We start from the raw sequence: 22,651 nt of genomic DNA on the forward strand, positions 1-22,651 counted from the left end.
GGTGCTCCTTCCGGGCGGCGGTTTTCCAGTGTGGACTCAAGGGGGCTTGCCTCCATTTCAGCTCCAACAACAAGCGCCAGTCCTACTCGACACAAAGGAAGTTTCCTCTTCTTGTGCATAACCTGGGACATGCCCTGGTGTGGTGGGAAGGAGGCTGCCCTGGAGGTGGAAGACATGGGCTCCTGTCAGAGCTGGGACACATACTGGCCATGGCGGCCTAAAGAGCTCACTCTGGGGAGCTTCGACTTCCTTGTCTGACACAAAGGACAGCGTCAGCTCGGCTTGCTCGGGTCACTGGGAGGGTGAAATGAGCTCAGATGTTTTGTATGCACAAGCACTACACCACTGTGAACTCGGGAGAAGGACACGGGCTTTGGAGTTGCACAGACCTGGGTCCCGCAGGGCCCTCATCCACTGTGTGCCCCTTGTCCCCTGGCCTGTTTCCCGGGCTGCATGATTAATATAACCAAGTACATTACGACTTAGAACACAGTCCTTGACAACCCCCCTCACCCCCCGCCAAAGTGATTACTCTATGTTCATGATTGTTTTTCTTGCTGTTACTATAACCTCTAGGACTCCGTATACATTTTTAGGTCTATATATCAAGGCTTCTGAGTCTTATCTTTAAATATATTTAGCCCTGTACCCAGCTACCTAAATGGCATCATGTGTGTAAGTCTCCAGTTCATGCCTCGGCCAATGAGCACAAATGAGAACAGGTTTCCTCCCCCTGCAGGCCTGTCAGCTCTGCTCTGCTCCCTGGCTGCAGGTGAGGGAGAACTGTAGCAACTGTCTGCTTTTTCAAAACCATATATAGTGAGCAGAGAGGATGACAAGGAGCAGCATCTTCTGCTGTGCCTGAGCAGCTTCTCAGTGTGGCAGGAACGGCAAGTCACCTCCCCATGCACGCATAATGTTTTTTTTTTTTTTTTAATGCTGCCATGCGGCTCCTGAAAATTTCTATTTGGAAAACACATCACTATGGCAATGTTTTGTTTTGAAAGGAAGGGGAAAAAGGCAATCAGTCCCAAGGCTTTCCAGATGAAAGAGTGAATCAATCAGTGAAAACCCATCGTGGTTCTGGAAAAAAAAATCAAAACAACAACTTGACGTTCGTGCTAGAACTACAGCATCGTGGCATCGATCTGTGCGTGAAATTCTGGAATGTGGAAATTGGACGGCTCAAGAGAATAGTTCCAATGATGAAAAAGCGAGGAACATTAAGAAACTTGGGTTTCTTTCAAGTAGTAGTTTTAAATCCATTTGTCGGATGGTTTTGTTTCTCAAACAGCGAGAGCTAAAGACAAAGCATTTCCAGGCACCGCTTCCCTGTCCTTACAGCCACAAAAAGGGCCAAAACCCCTCTGCCCTGAAAGGTTTTATTTTTAAAGTGCTAAGGAAACCAATTCCAAAGGGAAAATGAAGGAAAGGGACGCTCTTAAGAGACAGGAAGAGGCATGAAGACCCTGAGCAGCTGCAGAAGAGCATGCTCTCTACGGAGGCCTTTGATCCCCCAAGCCAGGGGGACAGCCAGGACATTCCCAAAGAGCCATGACATGTGTGAGTGACAAAACGTTTGGGGAAATCAAAAACCCAGTACTGGGTGCTGATCTGCTAAGGGCACAATACCCACGGGCACAGGGCCCAAATGCGAACTGCACAAGATGAAAACAACAAGTAGCCAGCACAGGACTGGAGGGAACGAGAGCCTGAGGCACACACGCTCATCATCCACTACAAAGGCACTTTGGCTTTTATTTCAAGGCAAAACTGTATTAGGAAGTTTTACAATGGAAGCAAAAAAACAAAAAAAAAAAAAAAAAAAAAAACAGTGTAAAATCCGTAGAGTTTGGGGTTTTTTTTTTTTTTTTTTCATTTGATTTCCATAGGAGGGCGAGGCTGAGCTGGAAGAAGAGAAAAGCATCCATTTAAAACTAATTTGATCATTATCCTCAGGCACAAGTTGATCACCACTCAATACCTGGACTGCTACTCTCTGTATTTTTAAAACACTTATTTACTTGGAGCTAAAATTTCCCCACATGTATCTTAGTAGTCACAATCTCAAGAAGTCTCTCTGAGAAGTATCCTAGAAGAGAAGAACTCACAGTACCAAATGTTGGAAGACCTAGGAAGAGTACAGTTTCTGGGAAGAGAGTTTATATTAACTGTTATTTGCTGGTATAAAGTGGTGCTTCAAAAAATAGTAAAGGTAAACAATGCCAGTATAATTTACTTTGCAGCTGCTGAAAAGAGCCTGCCTGCTCTAAAAGATGAAGGCGCATATCATCGAGCTGGCACCCCCTCTCCGAAGACTGCAGTCCAAGTGACCTCACTGTCATGGGACGATGCTCAAAGTGAACAAGTCAATGCCGAATGCCTGGATCCCAAGAGAATTATAAATACAAAAAGCAGCTTCAAGTGAATTTAATCATTCCGCAGTTCCTTTGGTAAACGGGTTCTCCTGGAGTCTTTGCACTGATGGCTGCTAAGGCGACGATACGTTCTCGCTGCCAGGACCCGCTCCACATGCACACCAGAAGTGGCAGAAATGACGGCTCGTTACACATTTACACCTTCCTTGCCCCTCGCGACTAGGTTTTTGTTTCTGACATGTAAGGCACCTGAGGCTGAGGCCATTGAAGTGACCTGCATGTGCTCAGCCCTCCTAGCCTCAGTCTCCCTTTCTGTCCTCCAACTTGGCCTTGCTATGCTCTCTACTCTACCTCGTGTGCCACGACCAACACCCCAGAGTTGGGAAACTACAGAGAGCTTTCCTGTTTGGGTTTTTTTTTTTTTTAAGGGAAGGAAGTAATGGGAGTGGAAGGAAATGGTGTTTAAAACCATTCAATCTACTGTACGGTGTTCTTTTACCTTCAGGAGAGCAATGTGGAAAATGAGGCATTAAGAAACAGGTGGGGTAAGAGAAAACCAAGTATTTCTTTGAAACATTATTTTAATTGCTAAGGTATAAAAAGCTTCTTGTAATTACCCAATAATAATATGTGATTGGTGGAACATTAAGTGTTTAAAATATCAGTGCCAGCTTTAAGGGCTTTAAAAAAAGGTAACAAAACTAGGAGGAGGACTTACCCCAAAGCACTATTTAATTTCCAAGATGTTCAGTCTGGCAGCCCCAAAGAGGGCCGACATTAAAGGAACAGAGTAATGTCGATGGCAGCGGAGTGTTCAGATCTTCTCAAATTCCCTCCATAAAGATATAGAACAGGTGGGTAACAAAATAAAGACCCCGGGAGAATATTCACAGAAAACTAGGTGATTACCCCAAAAAGCAAGTAGGTGGAGGACAAACTAGCAGCTTAACCCAGCTATTACACCTCCAGGCATGGGGAACTCACAGGGCAGCCATCACCCTCAGGGACCAGGAAGGGCAGGCTCCCGCGGGAGCCAGGAGTGGGGGGCAGAAGCCCGCCCTCTCCAAAAGCAGGTGAGCTGGGGGCTGCTGCAATCTAGACCTCCATCCTCTAGAAGCCAACCAAGGATGTTTCCCTTACACCCCACAGAGAGGACCCATGTGAGGAAATATTCCAGGGGTTGGAATCAAATCTGAGCAGGGTAGAAATAAGAGGGACAAAGGAATGAAAAAGGCCAGGAACTCTCAGAAAGCAAGTCACCGTGTCTTCGAACACTGCCTGACAGTGACAGAAGGGGGAGCTCTGGGAAGCTGGAACAACTGTGAACCAAGTCAGCTTCTAAAAGCATAAAACTTGAAAACCATAGAATAATAATGAGACATGAAAATTACTCCAAGGTGAAAAAGAGATGTGGCTCAAAAAAGTCATTACAAACAATACAAGAGTGTTAACAACAGATGCTCAAAAAAAGAGATAAAAATTGTATTTCAAAACAAGATAAAAGATATCAAGAAAATAATACAAGACAGGGAACATTATAAATCAGAATTTGAAAAACTCAAAAGACAGAAGAGGCTAAGAAAAAGTTAGGATTAAAAGAAAAGTGACTACAGAACTGAACACTAGCCATGAAAGAACCCAAGGGCAAATAAACTTGACAAACAGTGCTCCCCCACTCTCCAGGTAAAAAGCAGAAAACATTCCATCTATAAGAAATGAACTAGAAAAAAAAAGGTTTGGAGAGAATCTGACAAAGACTGAAGACAGGTGACGAGGATTAAGTGTATGGATAACAGGATTCCCTAAAGAAAAAAAAAACCAGGGCCTCCCTGGTTGCGCCAGGGGTTAAGACGCAACCTACGAAGCTGTCCACGGCGAGTTTGATCCGCCGGCCAGGGAGCAACCCTCACGGCACAGCAGACATCTCCAGTCTTGCCCGCTGCTCCCCTCAGCAGTGTATTTCAGTAGATCTGCCTCTTCTGCTCCCCACTCTGTCTCTGGTGACTCCTCTCACCCCCCACACCTCTGGCCTGTACCCCAGCTCTTGTATGCGTAAATAAATCAATCTTGGGAGGAAAAAAGAAAAAAAAAACAAGGCAAGGACACAGAAGAAATACTAAAACTTTAATTTGAGGCAACCTTCTGGAAAAATAAAAACAGGGCTTAAAACTATATTGAAAGAGCATACATTGAACCTAGGATTACCAACCCCAAATGACAATATTCTGGTAAAACTACTTTGTTTAGGGAAAGAAACCTCATGAACATCCGAGCGAAAGCAGCATCTGATTTGTACTGGAAAGAAAATTAAACTTAATCATCTGAATTTTGTCAGCAACAGTTAATGCCGAAAAAAATATGGAAAAATATATTTAGATACTCAAATATAAAACCATGAGCCAAGGATTTTATCCCCAGAAAACCTCACCTTCAGAATAAGGGTCACACACAAGCTATTATTGGTACTAATTGACAAGCTCGGGTCACAGAGAAGAAATTTCAGAATATTGTTCCCATGAGCTTTTCCTAAGCAATCTGCAAACGGAGTTTCAGATGATTCAAGTGACTGCAGACCAGCAAAAGGGCTGACAGAGCACTCAGTGCGGTCACTTGTACACCAGGCTAGGAGAGGCTGTTAAGTAGGTACGTGACCTTGAAGAGAGATCCTGAAGAGCGAGACGCACATCATTTTAAAATAGAGGACAGAGATAACATAGGTTTACATGGGTCTTTAAGTAGTCATAATTAGTGATAACAGTATTTTTACTCTGAAACTATTGTAAAGTACACTATACTAAAGCAAATGAGATAAATCAGGATATGTTTATATCTTTTATATCTTTAGTCCTTGAGAACCAGGATTCTCAGTGGAAGGAGACAGATAAAATATTAAATAGGTTAAAACTCTAGACCTCAGTTTGAACTAGAAATATTAAGATAAAGCCTTAATATTACGAAGGCATTATATCTTTAAATATATATGTATATCCTAGCCCTTTTTATTGCAAATTCTTAAAAACATATTACACTGGAAGAGTATACCATGAACCTAGGACTACCAACTCCAAATGACAATATTCTCGCAAAATTGCTATGTTTAGGGAAAGAAACCTCACGAACATCCAAGCAAAAGGAGCAATGAACATTCCCAGCACCCAGACTAAGATCCAGAAATTCTATTTAAAAAAATATCATTTCTGAGAGAAAGGACTGGTCTGAGGTGTAGGACAAGGCTGTGCAGATGACCTGGGACACCACAGCACACCAGCTGGCGAGGAAGCTACAGGACCATGTCAAAATGGCTCCAGAACCTTAAAAGGCTCTCACTGACAGGCAGAATGATCTGAACTTTGAGAAGGGAACTGGATCAAAACCCATGGACTATGTTCAAATCCATAAACTCACAATGAAATAAAGGGGGGAGGGGCACCTAATCGGTCACCTTCTGGGGCTGACAGAGAATCAACTCGCTGCCTTGAAAACTGGATAAAAGAAAGGAAAGAGTCGAGCGTTACCCTGCTTGCCTCTCCTGCTTGCCTCTAGCGCCGGTAAATAAGAGAAAGTATCCTCTTATAAAATTTTACCAGTTAAATACTGAAAACAATAGAATTCAATATCACCATTTTGTGACCCCTAAAGAATTGCAGGGTCTAGGTATTGAACATTAACAGCTACACAAATCAAAAGAATAAAAACCAGCTGTCCTGACATCCTATGCCTTGGACAGAAGAACCTAAGCCAGCTTCATTCAGTCTTGTCAGAGGAAAGGAACCTGAATCTGGTGGCCCTTCAGGATCCAGCTGCCCATTCACAGGGAATTCAGAGAAGAGAGGAGCATGCTGGACTGCACCACAGAGTGATCAGTAAAATCCAGATTGCTGAAAGATACAGGTGAAGGATCAGACTCCAACAGATACACTGCCAGGGACAAGACAGGAAGACAGGATGGAAGAGGAGCCCAGGGGTTAAGAAGAAAACTTAACAAAGGAATAGCCTCCGTCAACCCGAAACAAACCCGTGGACTCTGATGGCAGAGCTTAAGTTTCCAGGAGGGCACATGGGAGCACAGAGGAGGAACAAGTGTGGGTTACTGTGCTGTGGTGGGCACGGTGCGGTGACAGCCGCCTCTGAAGAGATGTGGACCCATACTCCTAAAACTATATAGTGTTAAAAACCAATGTTACTGCAATAAAATCTACTTTGAAATTGACAAAACTCAGCTAGAGTGTCCAAAGATGCACAGAAAACCACAAAGAAAGGCAATGGTATATATACTAAAGCCGTGGGGACACTGGTTAGCTTTAGAGGGAGCTAGAGGACAAGACAGGGCACATGAGAATGTCGGCGGCCAGGAAAGTTCCATTTCTTGACCAGGTTGGTACAGGTCACTTTGTAATAAATCACTCAACTTCTTAATTAACATCTTCATGTAACTGTTTAGTGCGCTTTATAATACAGATTTTTTTTAAATGTTAATGCTGGAAACAAAGATTAAACCTGCATTTTCAAGAAAGGTTAAAAATGGAGTTGGCATCAATCTAACTAAGTAATGTTCCTTTTCCTTAGAAAAATATGTCTGCCACCATTAAAACGATCAATTTAGCAAGGCACATTAAATGGAACAATTCCTTTTAACAGCAGCATATTTCTTTAATATGCTTTGGCTGCCAAAATGATGAGATTACAGGAGTTATCCTCAGCCAAAAGTCCATGAGAAAAAATGGATAAATGTTTAAATGACATATTTCAGGAATTAATTTGTTTATGTAAAATAATTTTAATTAATCAAGCATTCCAAACAATGTTTTTCAGTTTGGTTCATTCCACAAAAAAAATGAAAAGGGAAATAAAAAGCAGGGTAATCCCCCAAGCTGCCCACCTGTTGTGTGAGACTGCTGGCAAGTGCATTAGGGACCGACTTCACTTTTTCAGCACCCCAGTCTGTGCTGTGCCTAACCATTTCAACATATTTCAGGCTATGATTAAAAACTGATCTAAATGAATGATTACATTTTAAGGCTAAGAAGACGAGCAGCTTTTATATCAGAAAGTCACCCAAAGCCTGGTTTCACACACAGCTTGTTTTTGGAATCTAAACAAAGGAATGTAAAGAACTTAACTTTAAAAATCTTCAAGCTGTTCATGTACCTGCATGTAAGGGACTGTCTGAACCAGGGTCCACTAGACAGAACACACCTTCTGATGCAAGCTTGGAGATAAGCACTTACAAAAACTGGTCACTATCTCCGTATCAGTCACACATTCCATTTTATCTGTATAACCTTTGGCATCCTACCTCACTAATATACTATTCACGCGAGCAGTGTTTTTCTCTTTGGTGGTAGTGGTCTGTGGGGGTGGGGTAGGGAGAATATGGTCCCAGGGCATTCACAGAATTATTGGAAAAGTCCTTTTACTTTCCCTAAAATCTTCCCACAGAGCACATATTTCAACTGTCAAATAGCATGTACACACACACAGTAGAAAGATAATATAGTACCACTCAATGTAAGGGGTTATAGAAGGCTTGTCTATAGTTAAACTTTAATGTTGATAAAATCCTTGTACATTTCAATGGTCAATTGAAATTGCTATGATTTTCTGCTTTTCGAGTCTGTCCACATACACTCTGGAAAGCATCAGGCAGCCTCACTGGCCTGGTCCAACGCCCCCCAACCCCGGGAGCTCACCATGACCGTGCAGTCCTCCGAGCCACTGGCGATGACCTGATCGTTGTGTGGGCACCAGTCTATATCCAGCACCGGTCCTGTGTGGCCACATACTGTCGGGTAGGATTTGTCGATACGGCCAGTCTGAAAGAGAGAACAGACCTATTACGCACATCAATGCCACAGAGTTTGTGTGTTTTCTCAGGCCCGTTTCTCCTGTATTCCCACCAAAACTCTTAGGCGTCCAATGTGGTGGCATTCATATTGGTCGATGTCAATTCTAAGAACTGTCACCTTTCATTTCTGGAAAGAGCTACTATTAAGCTCCACCAAGTTAAAAGGATCCAAATTTACAGAACCACTGTATTAATAGATTTAGTAAAAGAGACTACAAAAGTTTTTTCCCCCCAAATTCCATGATTATATTTTACATATGGCATGTTACAGTTGTTTTTACTATAAAAAAATTCGTATTATAACGCAGCATTCTAAGTCAATGTTATCTCAATAAAAAACTCAATGTAAAAAAAATTGGTATTATTCAATATGTAAAATATAATTTGCAATACACTAATATCCTTAACTATGTAAAATAACACTTCTGGAAATGAATGACACTGTGAACAAGCAAAGTTAAAGAAAAGTTTTAGCTATTACTTAAAAGCTAAAGGATATTCTATATTTTAATCTGTTGGTCTCTACTGCCCTCGATTAACAAAAATGCCAGTCAGACCATGTGGTCAACACTCACTTTGATGTCAGTCATTATTCAGTTCCATATCTCATTAATACAGTTTTTTTTTTTTATTTTTTTTTTTAAAAAAGATTTATTTATTTATTTATACATGCACTGGGTATAGTCAGAAGCGCGGGAGGGTGAGAGAATTCACCAGAGCCAGAGCGGGGAACAGAACAGGCAGACTGATGAAGTACACTGCTGAGGGGAGCAGCGGGCCGCAGGAGAGGTCTGCGTGCCATGTGGGACCCTCCTCCGGTGGCCGGGGAGCAGCCGGGGATAGAACCGGCCCTGCAGAGGCTGCAGGCAGCTTCGCAGCCCAGCGCTCAACCACTGCGCCACCAGGGGAGGCCCTCATTAATACAGTTTTTATTGCTGGTGATAAGCAACCTTCAATTTGCTCCTGTTAAACATTTGACTCTAATAAGCCAATCTGGCTTATCAGAATAAGTGAGTCAAACAAAACAACTGCTATTGTCCAAGTGCACAAAGGCTACTTCCTCTTTTAAACAGGTTAGGGTCAGCTGATGCTCAGGTTCTATAGGCTCTAAAAGCAGGCCTACAGAAAGGCCCACTATACCACACCCCCAAGTCCATCTGTTGCTGCTGCTGCAAGTTGTCACACTGGGGTGTTTTCTGGCAATTTTTCAAGGTCAATAAATTCTATGATATTTCCACTTTGACTCAACTGTGGGAATCTCCAGGGAAGGAGCGTGCTAACATGCCACGATCACAGGCCCCAGAGCCAGAGAGTTATTGGTTTAAATTGCTTGAACAGTATGTGACCTTACAAAATCAGGTAATCTCTCTGAGCTTCAACTCATCATCTGTAAAATGACACTTCTCTCCCGGGAATAATGTGAAAACTAAAAAGAACATTTTTAGGCAAATCATAACTTAGTATTATAATTATTTGTATACGCGCATAAACAATTTAATCATAGGACTTAAAATGTAGTGAATACTCAATAAAAAACTCATTTATTATTCTTCTAGCATATATTAATTGACTTCATGATTAAGAACTAGCAAATATGTATTATTTGTGAACATTTACAAACTAGACACTGTGCTGAGTGGAGATAAGAAGTGAACGGGGTAGCCCTGTGCTGGCTGAGCAAGGAATCTATTTCAACTGTCGGTTACACTGCAGCCTGAGACACGCTCTGCCAGCACAGGCACAGGAGTGGCGGGAAGACAGAAGGGCATGCGACCATGTTTCTGGGGCTCGTTGTCTTTGCGAGCACTTTTGTTGAGAAAGGTTACATCTAAGCTGAGATATGAAGATGGTCCTATCTGGAGAACCGAGGCCTGAGGTTTTTTTCACGTGCTCCTTTTTCCCCTTGCAAAACTAATTAAAGTCAGCTTGGATCTCCTAATTTGCATCACTAGAAAAGGAATTAATAAAAAGAAAATGCCAATAAAACACAGTATCATATAGGATCCAGGTGTTATAAACAGGGGCAACACAGGTTATTTATAGGTGGTGAAGCACAAATCAAGGAGAACCAGCCTGTCTGGAGCTGAGTTTGTGCTGCTTTCTACAATAGCTAGGAAGCCCCTGCCAAATTACTCCATCTTTCAGCCTTAGCTCCTCAACTGTACAATGAGAACATTAGAGTTCATTTTTTAAGAGCTTATGTGAGAATTAATTGAGTCAATCAAGGTAAAACACCTGGTACAGGCCTAGCACTGGTTATGTTCAATAAGTGCTAGTGAAAAATTAACAACTTCTACAATCCACTCTACTATATCCTGATTATGTCTTTCCTTTAAAAAGGAACTGCTACTAAGCACCTAAGCTAGGTGACTTTACCTAGTTCTCTTACTTCATCCTTATAAAATTCAGGTGCGTACTCTACCCTGGAGCTAGTAACCCTGGTAATCTGTGATGGCTCAGCTGCTGTTGGTGAACCCATTTTATAATGATAATATTATAATATTATATAGTATATTGTTATAATGTTATATATTAATGTATATATTATACTATATTATTACTATCTAAACTATAGCTATACTCTTTTGAACATGTGCTATTTCATAATTTAAACCTTCTGAAACAGGGAGGCCAAGATGAGGCCTGACACGCATTTAAATAGACGTTTTAGAAGGAGAAAATAAAGAGACTATAAGAGAACAAAAAACTGAGGGGACAGGGCCTCCCTGGTGGCGCAGTGGTTGAGCGCTGGGTTGCGAAGCTGCCCGCAGCCTTTGCAGCGCCGGTTCAATCCCCGGCTGCTCCCCGGCCACAGGAGGAGGGTCCCACATGGCACGCAGACCTCTCCTGCCGCCCACTGCTCCCCTCAGCAGTGTCCTTCGGTCCTTCTGCTTGCTCTGCTCCCCGCTCTGGCTCTGGTGAATTCTCTCACCCTCCAGCGCTCCTGACTGTACCCAATGCTTGTATAAATAAATAAATAAATCTTTAAAAAAAAAAAAAAAAAAACTGAGAGGACAATGGTTAGGAAATTTTCCAGGTTCAACTAACGTCATAAATCTTCAAATTTAAAGAGGCACAGTATAAGGAAAAGTAAATCCACATCTATTAACATCCTGATGTAATTTAGAACACCTAGAGAAAAAAGAAAAGTCTCAAAAGCAACCAGGGAGAAAAGACAGATTACCCACAGAGAGAATAATTTGGCTGGCTGTGGGCAGACTTCTCAAAAGCAATTACAGAAACAAAGACTTAAGAGGAAATATTTCATAAATGCTAGGAAAAACCACCACCCTTGCATTCCATACCCAGATAAACTATTATTCAAAAGTGATGGCCAAAAACAAACAAAAGATACTTCAAACAAAAAGAGAGAATTTATAGACTTTAAAGAAATAAAGGACTTATTTCAGGAAAAGAAAGTGAACTAGGGCCTCCCCAGTGGCACAGCGGTTGAGTGCTGGGTTGCGAAGCTGCCCACAGCCTCTGCAGCGCCGGTTCGATCCCCGGCTGCTCCCCGGCCACAAGAGGAGGGTCCCACATGGCGCGCAGACCTCTCCTGCCACCTGCTGCTCCCCTCAGCAGTGTACTTCGGTCCTTCTGCCTGCTCTGCTCCCCGGTCTGGCTCTGGTGGGTTCTCTCACCCTCCAGCGCTTCTGACTGTACCCAGTGCTTGTATAAATAAATAAATAAATCTTAAAAAAAAAAAAAGAAAGAAAGAAAAGAAAAAGAAGTTTAAAAAAAAAAAGAAAGTGAACTAGAAGAACTGTGATACCAAAGCGACAGGGAACCAAAAAAGAACTGTAAATGAGGTTATTTAAGCAGGCTATATAAAATAGAGGGAATTATGACTAACTGGAGTACATGTAAAACAAAGCAGAACAAAATTACTAATACGTAAGATAAGAGAGATAATCAGTGTTCAAAGGTTTCAGGGTCCTTCTCTAGAGAAAGGTAGAAAGATAGAACTGGCTTTAGATTAAGTCATGTGAGTATATTAAAATAAGAGTAAAAACACTAAAGGGAAAGACAATGTTTAACTTCTGAAAGCATGTGGAGTGAGCAGGAGGTAGGCAGAAATTACAGAGGGAAAAAAAACCTCATTCAACCCAATAGAAAGAAGAAATACATACATATGTATAAATATATACACATAGGTAGCTGTAGTAGAACAAATATACTTTTTTAAAGATTAATGTCACCGTGCAGAAAGTTAAGCTTACAAAAAAAAAATTTAACATCACTCTATAACATTTACAGAAACAGTTCACCAGGCCCGCAAACCACCGAAGTGGACGACTAGCAAAGGTGTGAGCAGGGGAGTCCGGGGGGCACTGAAAGCTCAGCAGATACATGAAGAGCTAGCCATCTCTCTGGCAGCCGGGGAACTGCAAATGACACAGGTAACATTTTATAACTAAGAAAACTGGTGTTAAAAAGTAGAAGTCCAAAGAAACAGAACACAAGTGGAGCTTGGAAAAGAGGAACTCAGAAAAAGCATTCATGGCAGACTACCCTGCTACAGCTTCTTTTCCGAGAAATCTGGAAGCAGAGGTGAGGATGCCCGCCCGCCTGCCCGCGGGCCTGTGGTCTGGTTAAGAGAAACTCTCCCACATTTTGCACCAGCTGGAGATTAATCACAGTTCTGTTGGGAATAGTGAGTGAAAAAAGCAGAAGCTAACTGTCCTTTGTTACAGGAATAAATATCACATGAAAGTTTCACACACCAAAGTAATAGTTTGTATTATAGATACAGGTGTAGTAAGGACAAAAATATGATCTATACTCACTTCGAGAAAACAATTACCTCTGGTGAAGGAGAGAAGGAAAGAGGGAATGGTATTTTAGCTACATCTGTTATGTCTTAGTGTTTTTGAAAAAGACAGATTATGAAACAAACACGGCAAAATATTAACATCTGTTTAATCTTGCGGGTGAGTACATGAGTGTCCTAGGTTTGATTTGTTTTTTCAATTTAATAAAGTTGAGAAACATCAATATGGTGTTACTAACCTTACATTTAAAAAGTCTTTGCTTCCAAGGGGAAAGGTTTTTCTATCCGAATTGTTTTATTTTTTACTCTCCCCAGCAAACTTCATATGGCATTTCTTATGGTAAAGCACAGTCACTGAACTCTGAACTTCCCAGGACACCAAAGAATTGTGGTTTTTTGTTTTGTTTTTTTGTTTCTTCCCCAATCTGGGCTAAGAAGAGCTTTTGCTCAGACATAAGGCAATTCTGAGGGGAATCTGGAAGAATTAATACTAGTTGTTCTGAATTACATACTGAGAGGCTTACTGCATGGTTTTCTCCTTAGGTTACAATTAAGCAACCCTGGCTAAAAGTTAATAGTTATTCATCAGTATTCTTCTGTCAAATAAGATATCTAACAATAGCAATCAGCAGTTCTGCCACTCAAGGGGCCCCCAAAAGTGTATGGCATGAAAGCACTACAATCAGAACATTTCCTTGGGCACATGAATGTCATTTAAAGGCAACTGTCACCTTCCCTTGCTCTGTATCAAAGACAAAAAAAATAACAATAGCACATACTTTTAGAGCCCTTACATTACATACTAGAAACTGCAGATCTTTTTATCTGCCTTCTCACTACTTTTATGATACAGCAACTTTATTATCTTCATTTTCTAAATAAACTGAGGTACAGAAAAATTCAAGAAGCAGAGATCTGAAATATCACTGACCATCCATACTAGATTTTCATAGGGAAATAAAATCTCCACTATGCCCCTGGGTCTGCATGAATGCCACAGAAGTAATGTTGACATTATTGGCAGTTGGTCATGAGACACACAGAGTTAATAAAAAAAAATCTTGCAAACAGCTGCTTCCTTTGGCTGTGACATCATCACAAATCCTTACAACAAATCAAAACAGGGAGAGCAGCAGCATATAACAGTTCAACAGAAAGGGACCAGCTAAATGTCTAGTAGTGACAAAGGAACAAAAAGGAGAAGAAAATGTGAGGGAAAATTAGAATTTAAATATACACTGATCATTTGACACAGAGGATGCTCACAACACACAGTCAAGATCAGCAATCTTGCTTTCAAGGGCCCATACCTCCGATGTCTTCTTACCCACCACAAAATCAAATCAGAAGAAAGGCACAAAAACACATTTCACCCAAAGACTATATATTATTAAAAGGTAGGAAGTGAGCAATTACAAACGGCCGAGAGTTCAAATCCACTGAGACTGAAGGCGAGCATTCAACAATGACCTTGTGTGACTAAGACAAGGACACATCATTTCTGAAAGACTCTGCAGTAGGATCTAATGAGAATGAATTTCTCATTCATACCCAGGACATAGACTCATTTATCATCCAGTGAATAAACCAAGGAGTCCATAGCTGACCCTCTCAGCTGTGAGGGGGCCCTCAGAAAGAGCCACCAAGACCTGCTGCCACAAGGGGTACCTGTACCTCTAAGCAGCAAGGGTAGATGATGCTGAGGCTGGGAGGAAGAGTTACCAGCTTTTAATGCTGGTCTTTATGATCTTCGTTGACTAAACAGTGATTTGAGAACACTCATCAATTTTCAAGACTTATATACAGAATAATTTCATCTCTTAACAAGTCAGGCCATGGTTTCATTAAGGAAGTGCCACCTCACTTGCATCATGGGGAATGTTTCGACTTTTCTAGCATGGAACTGGAAGCTTAGCTGAGAACAATTAGCCATTTAGACTAAACTTTTAATTTATTGATTACTTACTAGTCCCGGTCACATGTCATGAAAGAGCTTTACTGTACTTCTCTAGCAAAAACTCCAAGTGGTGGGAATTACCTGCAAGTCAATACAAGGGCCGAAAATGGCCACCAGCAAGGTGCCCAAAGGTTCTGGCCTAGAGCTCAGTTCCTATATGTGTGGGACTTTAGACAAACAGGTCAGGGCGCTGGCTCACAGGCATCATTATCTAAAATATCCAGTAGCTCGCCAGGGGCCAAGCAACATGAGCCAGGGGGATAACTCGGCCCCTGGGAGCATGTGCAGCTGGCACGAGAGACGTGACGGCACGATTTCCACGGGGTTGGTCTGCACTGAGGTTGATGCTTTGACGTGATCCAGTTAGCCACCCTCTCGGAGGCAGAAAATCTCCTAGATATCAGCACTCTCATTTGCTTTGGGTTTGGGGAAAGTCCTCAAAAATTTCAAAGCGGCCAAAAATGCTTAGTTAAGCTCCTGAAGACTGAAGCTGCCACTAAACCCACAGAGGGAGGCAGCCCTTTCCTCCAGTGGGCAGGAGGTTAAGCGAGAGAGAGAGAATCAAAACATCGGTGAATACATAACTTTATCTAATTGCTCTAAAAAGGAAAGTTCATAATTTCAAATAACTATAAAAACACTCCTCCTTAAACAATTAAATTCAGTGAACTCTTATGAAATGACGTGTTTAGTTGTAAGGATATTTCTCAACAGTTTCAATGGAAACCACAACTGCTTCCACATCTAACAGTATTTTGTTTATTTCTCGCACCTCATTTTGAAAAGGAATCCGTACGTAAGAGGTGCATTTGCCCTACATGCAGAGGCAGTAAATACTATGCAATTAAAAAAAAAAAACTCTAAATATATACAAACAAATAGATACAGAGCATTCCTCACAGATATGTTTCTACAAAGGGGTTCCACTCAGATATACTTTTAGGGAACTAATGTTGTTGCAGGTGTACCTGGAGACATTTTCATCTTCCCAAACCCACAAAATTCACACTGAGATCCTGCCAGTATGACCTACATGTTAGATTCAAAATCATGCAGAATGACTGTTTCTTAATGTAAGAGTGGCCCCTTCATGCAGCTTCCTCAATATTAGGAGAAGGTGCTACTGGCCCTCGCTAAGGACTAACCTGGTCACCTGCTCACTCGCCTGTGAAGTCCCAGCCCTTCTTGCGCTTCTTCATATGCACCTTGTTTCCACAAAGTGAAACAATTTATCATTCAAAGCAAATGTTCCTTTTTTTTAAGTTATTTATTTATTTATACAAGCACTGGGTACAGTCAGAAGCATGGGAGGGTGAGAGAATTCACCAGAGCCAGAGCGGGGAGCAGAACAGGCAGAAGAACTGAAGTACACTGCTGAGGGGAGCAGCGGGCGGCAGGAGAGGTCTGCGTGCCATGTGGGTCCCTCCTCTGGTGGCCAGGGAGCAGCCGGGGATCGAACTGGTGCTGCAGAGGCCACGGGCAGCTTCGCAACCCAGTTCCCCTTTAGGATGCTCAAGACAGTCCACATGTAATTTCTTTCCAATTTATATTCTGGAACTTAATCAGAGAGCCCAAACTCTTCTAGGACAGCAAGTTTCTACTGCTCAATGCATGGTCTCCCCTATCCAGTGCAGCACAGCGGCTCCCCGCGGCTTTTTCAACTTCTAACCTGCAGCCATCGCATTACAAAGCCATCTTCTAATCTCTATTAGAATCTGTACTTATTACCCAGCTGGTTACCCCACTCTCAGAGGTAAGAGCCTAAACAGCCCTCACCGCATCCTGACTCAAAGAACAAGGTATAGTTGAAGCCTTTCCAAACTGCTCACCCCTACTTCGTATTCAGACATATTTTCATTTGAGAAAGCACGCTCATGAAAATCATTTTGTCCAAGTTCAATGTGTTCATTATATGGTCCATAAATTATCTTTTTTACCGGCATTGATAATTCTTGACCTCTCAGCAAGAATGGCTAAGTTAAACATGTGCTTGGAAGCAAAGGAAAAGTTTTCAACCCAGGCATAAGGGCTCCATTCACACTGTGCACAGTTCAAAGACATCCGAAAAGGCTGAAGTGGGTTTTCCTTTTTTTGTTTTCAATGTCTTTTCCCTGCAGCGGTGCTATTTTGGCGACACATCTTTGCCGCTCCACAGGGAGGTGCTGTCGTGACTGCCCGCTGGTGGTGAGCGTGGCACAGATGCCCCGACCACGGATCCTGAGCAGCCAGAGACTGAAGCCCTGCGTGCGCCTTGTTGGCAGGGTGGTCACCGAGACTGAGGTTCAAGGCCCAGGACTAGAACATTCTGAGGTGGTTTTACTTTAAGGGAACCGAAACACCAAGCTGGGTGTAAGACAGGATCCGTGGAACAAGGAGGACAGATTGGATCACCTGCTTCTGTAAAGCCAGTGAGCACGAAAGCTGCCGGGGAGAGGCCACATCGGGGAGAGGCAGCATCATTCTGCACAGACCTCACCTGCCCGAGCGCAGAAGCGCAACAGACTCTCGGGGCACCAGGGAAAAAGCCAAGCTAATCATTCTGGTATCACAGGTTCCTCTTTAAAATCTGGGTTCCATGTCAAATTGACTATTTTTAAAGTCCAGTCAGAACCTGAGGAAAGTTACTGCAAAAATACGAATATTTTGTTATCAGAAAATAAAAAAGTGAGAGTTAACATTTTCTCACTGAAGTAAATGTAATAGCAACCAGAGAGACCACAATATTTCCGAACTTTCTGACTTAACAAAAAATTTACAAAGTGAAAATCTCATCAATACAGACAAATAAGTCCATGTGATGCTTCTGGTGTCAGAACAAACAAAAACTGGGGACCTAAGATGAGGTAGAACCCAGTCAAAACAAAATTCAGCTTGACAGCAAAAACTGGAAACCAAAAGAGCTATAAATAATTGTGAGTGCAAATATAGGATATTAAAGCAAAGCATTGGATATCAAATCAGAAAGGAGTCACCGGTTGCTGAGCCCTCGTACACTGGAGGTTGCTCCCAGGTGGGCCCTCTGTGAATGAATCAGAGACACTCCCTCCAATCCCCGCTAACCTGATTTACCACAAGACTCAGAGTAAAAACCCACCCTCCTTGAAATGGGGACGAAAAGCAAACTACTACAACATTTCTTTAGGTAAACGCCTTGGACTGCAGGACCTCGGCATCTCAGACCTCGGCATCTCACATCTTGCGGAGGTTGTAAACAAACGAGAGGACCAGGGGGTAGGTCCAATTCAGTAGCGTATCATTTACCCAAGACTTAAGCTCAGCCAGCAAAGAAACCCAGGTCACCATTCCTCTGCGAAAGCCAACACGTGCTCTCATGCTCTCGCTGCCCCCCCAGCTCAGCCCTCCCCCAGGTCGGCTCAGGCCCCACCCCTAACCACACAGGCAGTCCAATGGACGGGAGCAGAAAATGCACAGAACAGGGTTATAAGGCGAAATTCTCCAGCAATCTGTATTCAGAAGCCTTGTCTTTGCCACCTTTCCAGACGTGGGCCGTCAACGTTTATACACTGAGGGCCTGCAAGCACCTACCTGTGTGCTCAGTGAGACTCATGCTCCAGGAAACCAGGAAAGAGTTAAACGTTCTTTACACTTGACTCAGTGGCTTCCCTTCACCACACATTCCCAGATCCCACCATTCTCTGAGCTGTGCAGCCAATCAAAGCAAAGGAAGGAAATGATCCTGGCCGGCTGACAGCCCCAGAGCTCTGATGGCCATATATGGTAAAAACCACTGTCAGAGCCCTGTCAGGCCTGCGGGCCGGCTGCTGTGGACATATCAGTGAACTGCAGCAGCAGCAGAAGCTGGCCGAGGAAACGCACAAAGGACAGGGAGCCTGCTCATCTCCAAGGGGGAGGGGGAGGGAAGGGGGAGGGAAGGGCGTGTGGAAGCCATCATCTGCCAGGGCACACTCTGAGTCACAGGCACTGTAATCAAAAATAGCCCCGGGGTACATTGTGAGGTTCCTTCTGCCAGGACTTTGTGCTCCATTGTTAATTGGGGGTGAGTAGGGTGTCCCCCTCCCATCCCCCAGCAAAACTGTGGAGACACAGTCACTGGGAGAAAATGAAAAGGCCCTTCTGTGGCACTTCATGTGGTAATGAGGCCGTGCAGTGCTCGTGTGGCTGGCAGCTCGTGACATAATTTGGAAGTCATTGTTCTGCACCTGGTGCCCTCCCTCTGCACCCCCCCACCCCCACCCTGCCTCCCAGTCTTTCATGGCCCATACAATTGACAGTTTAAGGTGCCAGGCATGGACAGACAGCATCTATTTGAGGAGGTGGGGAGCAGCGTGCAGGGACGCATAGGACACTGGCACGGATTAAATCCCCGGCCCATAACACCCAAGCCACTATGTGCCAAATGTCCACATCTGTACAAAGGGCCACTGGCATGGCTCTGCTTGTCCGGCACGGAGCACCGCTACTTGTGGGAGGAGATCGCCTGTCAGCAGTGTACAGTAAGGGGGAGATGCAGCCAATGCAAATCCAGCAGGTGCTGGCAGTGACTGAGGGTCACAGAGAAAAGCACCATCGGGAGACTGCCATTCCTTTTGAACTAGTCCATGAAAGAAGGCACTTATCAGCACGGCGCCTGGCACTTAAAGGAAACCCTCAATGATGTGAACTGCTGCGATGCCACCATTGGCGCTGCCTCCTCACAAGGCATGGTATAGAGCAAGTACTTTGCAAGCCTGAAGACAATTCTCCAAGCTGACAGACTCAAAACCCTGACAAGCGAGTGTTTTTATTATTAAGCCTTCTAATCCAGAGAAAGAATGCAAAGGATTAAGTGTTGTCAATTAGACCACAGTTCTAAAACTTACACATTCAGTGGGGGTTGGGGGTTGTTAATCAAAAATACACATGCACAAATCAAATAAAGACTAAGAGACCTACGTTCTAATCCATGAAAGACCCCACAGCTCTGGGCAATCACCCCATCTGAGGTTCTATTCCTGCAAATGTAGGACAGCAACCTTATTGTGTACAAAAAATGGAGATTTCACTTAGAAGCGGACTCTCCAAGCAGATTCTGATGTCATTTTGGCATCTCATTTTTACGAATATGACATGAAGTCACTTTCTGGAAGATAAGCCAGAGAAAAGATCCAGTTATAGCAATAATCTGAAAATATAGAACGCTGCTCATACTGGTTCTTCTTCACCTAACAACCAAGGAAAGCACCAATTCTGCATGATACACAATGGAAGTGAACAGGGTGGGGAAGAGCGAAGAAATGTGATTTTCTACCAAACAGCTATTCTTCAGTTCATCAGAGACTCCATTCAATATCCCATCTCTCCAATAACAGAAAGTCATCTAAACTCCCAGAGACCCGCGAGTCTGAAGGGGCAACAAGGCTTCCACTTTTAGGAACACAGCGCCGCTTTCGACTCATTGGTGTGGTGAAATGGAGGCCCCTCTTCTGTCTTACCACTAGCTCCTACAGACAGGGGAAACCTCAACTGCAGTGGAACATTCTCTGTGATGTCTTGCATGACTGTAGAGCCTCCACTGGAACTTCTCTCTCACGCAGTGGTGCCAGAGCACTTCAGGCACACACATCATGCCCCACTGGAGAGATTAAGGTCAACTGTTATCAGAGCTTTATAAGAGCAAAACCCAACAGAGGTCCTGGCACAGAGCAGGCACCCAATGGTCTAAGGAATGAGCATGTGAACAAAGGAACACGGTTTTTTAAATTTTAGATTTCACTAAAGCTTAATCAGCTCTTTATTATGCTTTGGTAGTATTACTAATAATGCTTTTTTAATATAATTTTTACATGTAATAAGTTGATTGTAAACAATTTAAGTACAGATAATTATAAAGAAGAAACTAAAACCACCTTTAGTCTCACCATCGATGCTAACATTGCAGGCTTTTCCAAAAAACCAGTAACATAATTTAAAGATACACATAAGATGGTGATTATGACCTCATAACATTTTTAGGCCATATGACAGTATCAGGAAAGACAGAATAACCGTATCTTGCCATTTCATTTAACTTTCTTTTGCTACTGTAGAGGATGCCTCAATTATTCATTTTAAGATTTATTTAAGGACGTTATACCTATATGAATTTGTATATCCACATAATTTTTTTAAAGGAGAGAAAGAAAGAATATTTAAAAACACCAGAAGACATTTTAAATGCTCTTCGTGAATTATTTATGAACTGTGTGACCTAAAATAATTAGTAAGTTACTTTATTCTAAGAATACATGTATTACATGATTAGTTATCAACTGCAGCTTAACAAGCCACCCTGAAACAGTAAGTGTATATATATATATATATATATATATATATATATATATACTGCTTAAAACAATAAACATTATTATCTCACAGTTTCTGAGTTTCAAGAGTTCAAGAGCAACTTATCTGCACTGTCCTCACCCCAGGTGTCAGCTGGGGCTGTGAGGATCCACTTTTGGACTGGCTCACTCACAGGCTAGTAAAGTGGTGCTAGCTGTTAGTGGGGGTTCCTACGGATCTCTCTGCAGAGTCATCTGAGTGCCCTCATAACATGGCAGTCTCAGAAGTCACATTTCATCGATTCTACACAGGTCAAATTTCCTTAATGTGGGAGGGGCCCCAGAGAATCATGAATACAGTGAGATTCACAGGAGACCCTTTGGAGACTGCGTACCACACAAGGTCAGATTTTGGTACCAAGATTTTACCAGATTTGGTACAGACCCTGTCCCAAGAATCACAAATACCCATCCAGTTTGGTTCCTCCATCCAAGGGAAGAATGTCAAGAGATTAAGAGCACATCACTCTTATCTGTTAAGTGGCTAAAGATAATCATCATAATACAATGTGATTTGCAGCTTGTGGACTACAGACACATGGACAGGCAGCCAGAGGAACCCACAGGATGATTTCCTCTGTCTCAACAAGTCAAAGGGAACACAGACTGGATATCGAACGGTAAGAAGAGACATTTAAAATACTGACTCAAATAAATCAGGAATTTCTTTCTCAATAAATACAACTGAAAACACTCTGAAGCAGCTGTTGTCAACTCTGATTTCATAAATGAATTAAATCCTCAAGCCCTAAGGCAGCAACTGTGCATAAAGAATTAATTTCTCTCCTATGCATCTAAAAGGGAGAGCTATGTGCCATGATTTTCCACAGGGCTGAATTCTCTCACAGGACCCAAGCTGAGAAAGACGACAAAACTGAAAAGGTGGTTCACAGACATAAAGCAAAACTCCAAATGGTTCCAACACAGTTCCTGTAACAAATGGTAGAAATGCGACTGTGTAGAAAAAGGACTGTACAGCTATACCAGTGAAGCCAGGAGGAGGAGGGGGAAGCAGATAGTGACCCAAAGATTAACAGAGACCTGGCCACACCCATCCCATTAGGGCGCAGGGCAGAGATGTGCTCTCCAAGGCAATTACTGGCAGGATGAAATTAGCCATCACTCCAATACCCCAAAGGAAGGGCAGCCAAGGGAGAAAGCAACCAGAAGAGAAAGGACCCTCCAGTGTGCATCCTCCATCAAGAGAATGTTAAGAGATCAAGAGCATATACTCTAACCAACTCCCCCACCCTTATTGTTTAAATTAGGATTGATAGTTTCAGTGTGAGCTGACGTTTTGGAGTGTGTGCACATGCATATAAGCACCTACCCACAATCCCTGTGGGTGCTTGTGTGAGC

The 22,651-nt window shown here is 42.8% G+C and overlaps 1 protein-coding gene across 1 annotated transcript in view; it reads right to left on the reverse strand.

The window, feature by feature from the left end:
* The window catches only part of CORO1C (coronin 1C), a gene marked incomplete at both ends in the record, with an annotated part of 43,014 nt that overhangs the window by 14,761 nt on the left and 5,602 nt on the right, over positions 1 to 22,651 (reverse strand). The window contains 1 exon segment of the mRNA XM_084253764.1: positions 8,069 to 8,191. Coding sequence (XP_084109890.1) covers positions 8,069 to 8,191 — 123 coding nt within the window.

This window comes from Talpa europaea (assembly GCF_964194135.1).
Source record: "Talpa europaea genome assembly, chromosome: 14".
Taxonomy (NCBI): Eukaryota; Metazoa; Chordata; class Mammalia; order Eulipotyphla; family Talpidae; genus Talpa; species Talpa europaea.